The 1,855-nt window shown below is 46.4% G+C and overlaps 1 protein-coding gene across 1 annotated transcript; it reads left to right on the top strand.

Moving 5' to 3' along the window:
* The first annotated feature begins 219 nt into the window (after nt 1-219).
* LOC139366767 (transcription factor Sox-17-alpha-A-like) lies at nt 220-1,288 on the top strand. The gene is made up of 2 exons (XM_071104470.1): nt 220-529; nt 633-1,288. The coding sequence occupies exons 1-2, from the start codon at nt 220-222 to the stop codon at nt 1,286-1,288; spliced, it is 966 nt and encodes a 321-aa protein (XP_070960571.1).
* Nucleotides 1,289-1,855: the final 567 nt, after the last annotated feature.

The raw sequence follows: 1,855 nt of genomic DNA, 5'->3' as shown, positions 1-1,855 counted from the left end.
TTTTGATTTAATATTAAATGTCAATTTCGGTTTCATGACTGATGAATGACTGATGATAGATTGAGGCATCAAGGACTATCAATGACTTGAGAAAACACCTGGATTTCACACCTTAAATCCACTCCTCCTGGGCTCCCATTGGTGGAAGGAGCGCATATAGCCGGTCTCCATCAATACTGGAGTAGGAGAGCAACGTCAAAGGTTAAAAAGATAGTAACCATGTACTTTGATCCGATCTCCACACATTTCGAACTGTGCCCAACGAAAGCCATGTTTGAAAGCGACAAGTTCTGCTGTGAGTCTTCCCAGAGTGAGCTGATGTCCGAGGCGAAGTCCCCCGGCTCTGGCCCAACCAGTCCTATCTCGGTCAACTCTGACTCCAGCTGCGCCAGTCCTGAGCCGAAATCATCCGCAGAGACGCGGGTCAGAAGGCCGCTGAACGCCTTCATTATCTGGACCAAGGAGGAACGCAGACGCTTGGCCCAACTCAACCCTGACCTGGAGAATACCGACCTCAGCAAAATTCTCGGTAAGTTTAATTCAAATAATTCCCATTTAAATTAAAACTATGACGAGACTATTCATATTTCAACAATTATATACTGATAACTGACATGATTGTTTTGCTGCAGGTAAGACATGGAAGGCCATGTCTCTGGCAGAGAAGCGGCCCTACATGCAGGAGGCAGAGCGCCTGAGAGTACAGCACACCATTGACCATCCCAACTACAAGTACCGGCCTCGCAGAAAGAAGCAGCTGAAGAAGGGCCCCAAAGGGCCCCTGCCTGTGGAGGCCACTGTCCCTCTCTCCACCCTCTGCAGTAAAGGCTTTACCAGGCCTTATGACCTCAACTACCTCATCCAGAACCAGTCCCATCAGCAGCAAGCCTACCCACATCCAGCCACCTACCCATCCTCCCAGGCATACTTTTCCCATCTTCCCAGGGAGACCTTCCCAGACAGGTTCATTTACACAAATCCAGCAGCCACATTCTCTAACAAGCCTCTAATGTACTCTAACACTGAGGCATACCCAGCAGAGCCTCATCCGTACTACTCTACCCAGCATGGGCTGCAGCAGTGTGGGCCCCCTAACCCAGCCTGTGCTATGTCTCACGGGGAGCAAGGGGACTTCAGGGCCTCGGGCCCCCAGGTGTACCCCCCTACTGGCCCCTCTCTGGAGTTCTACCTGGAGCAGGTTCAGCTGGACATGCTCTATGATCTGGACCCCAGTGAGTTTGAACAGTACTTTGGCCCGTCCACATGCCAGCCGGAGCCCCTGGAGTAAAATGATCACCAGTACAGCATGTACAGCATGTTAACTCCCAAATGTATTTATTGAAATTATATTTTTTCCCCCAACCTATTGTTACTATTGAGATGTATGGAAATTACGTTACACGTTTTAAACATTTAGCATTATTATTCATATGGTTTGTTCTGTTGTTGTCAAAATGTACTCTTATTGATAAAAGAGTGGTTTCCCAACCAAATATGTCTTATAAATATATCTAAAAGAACCTTTACATTTTTGTTGTTGTTGTAGTAATTAACAGAACATACTCTAATGCGAATGCTACATGTAACAGATTCAAAAGTGTGGTGCACCAAATTATACAACATTTCAACAGATTCATTTATAAAGAACGAGTTTCTTTTGAATTTCTATTATGATGGATGACTGGCTACAAATGATCTGGAATATTTATTAGTTATATCAACAAACTGGAGTGGACTGAGAGGCTGTCCGAGTTATTGCTTGTCCAGCCGTTGGCAGAAGCCAGGCTGTTGACATACTGTTTTATCTCTAGCCCTGTGTATTTCTCGTCCCCGGGCGTTGGGAGGGAAATGGCGC

This window comes from Oncorhynchus clarkii, chromosome 15, assembly GCF_045791955.1.
Source record: "Oncorhynchus clarkii lewisi isolate Uvic-CL-2024 chromosome 15, UVic_Ocla_1.0, whole genome shotgun sequence".
NCBI lineage: Eukaryota > Metazoa > Chordata > Actinopteri > Salmoniformes > Salmonidae > Oncorhynchus > Oncorhynchus clarkii.
This window is presented reverse-complemented; position numbering and strand designations above follow the sequence as displayed.

Excerpts from the sequence above, each read along its gene's own strand:
- LOC139366767 (XM_071104470.1), top strand. The coding sequence starts at position 220 with ATGTACTTTGATCCGATCTCCACACATTTCGAACTGTGCCCAACGAAA. Across the intron at positions 530-632 it reads CGACCTCAGCAAAATTCTCG|GTAAGACATGGAAGGCCATG; the intron begins GTAAGTTTAATT and ends GTTTTGCTGCAG.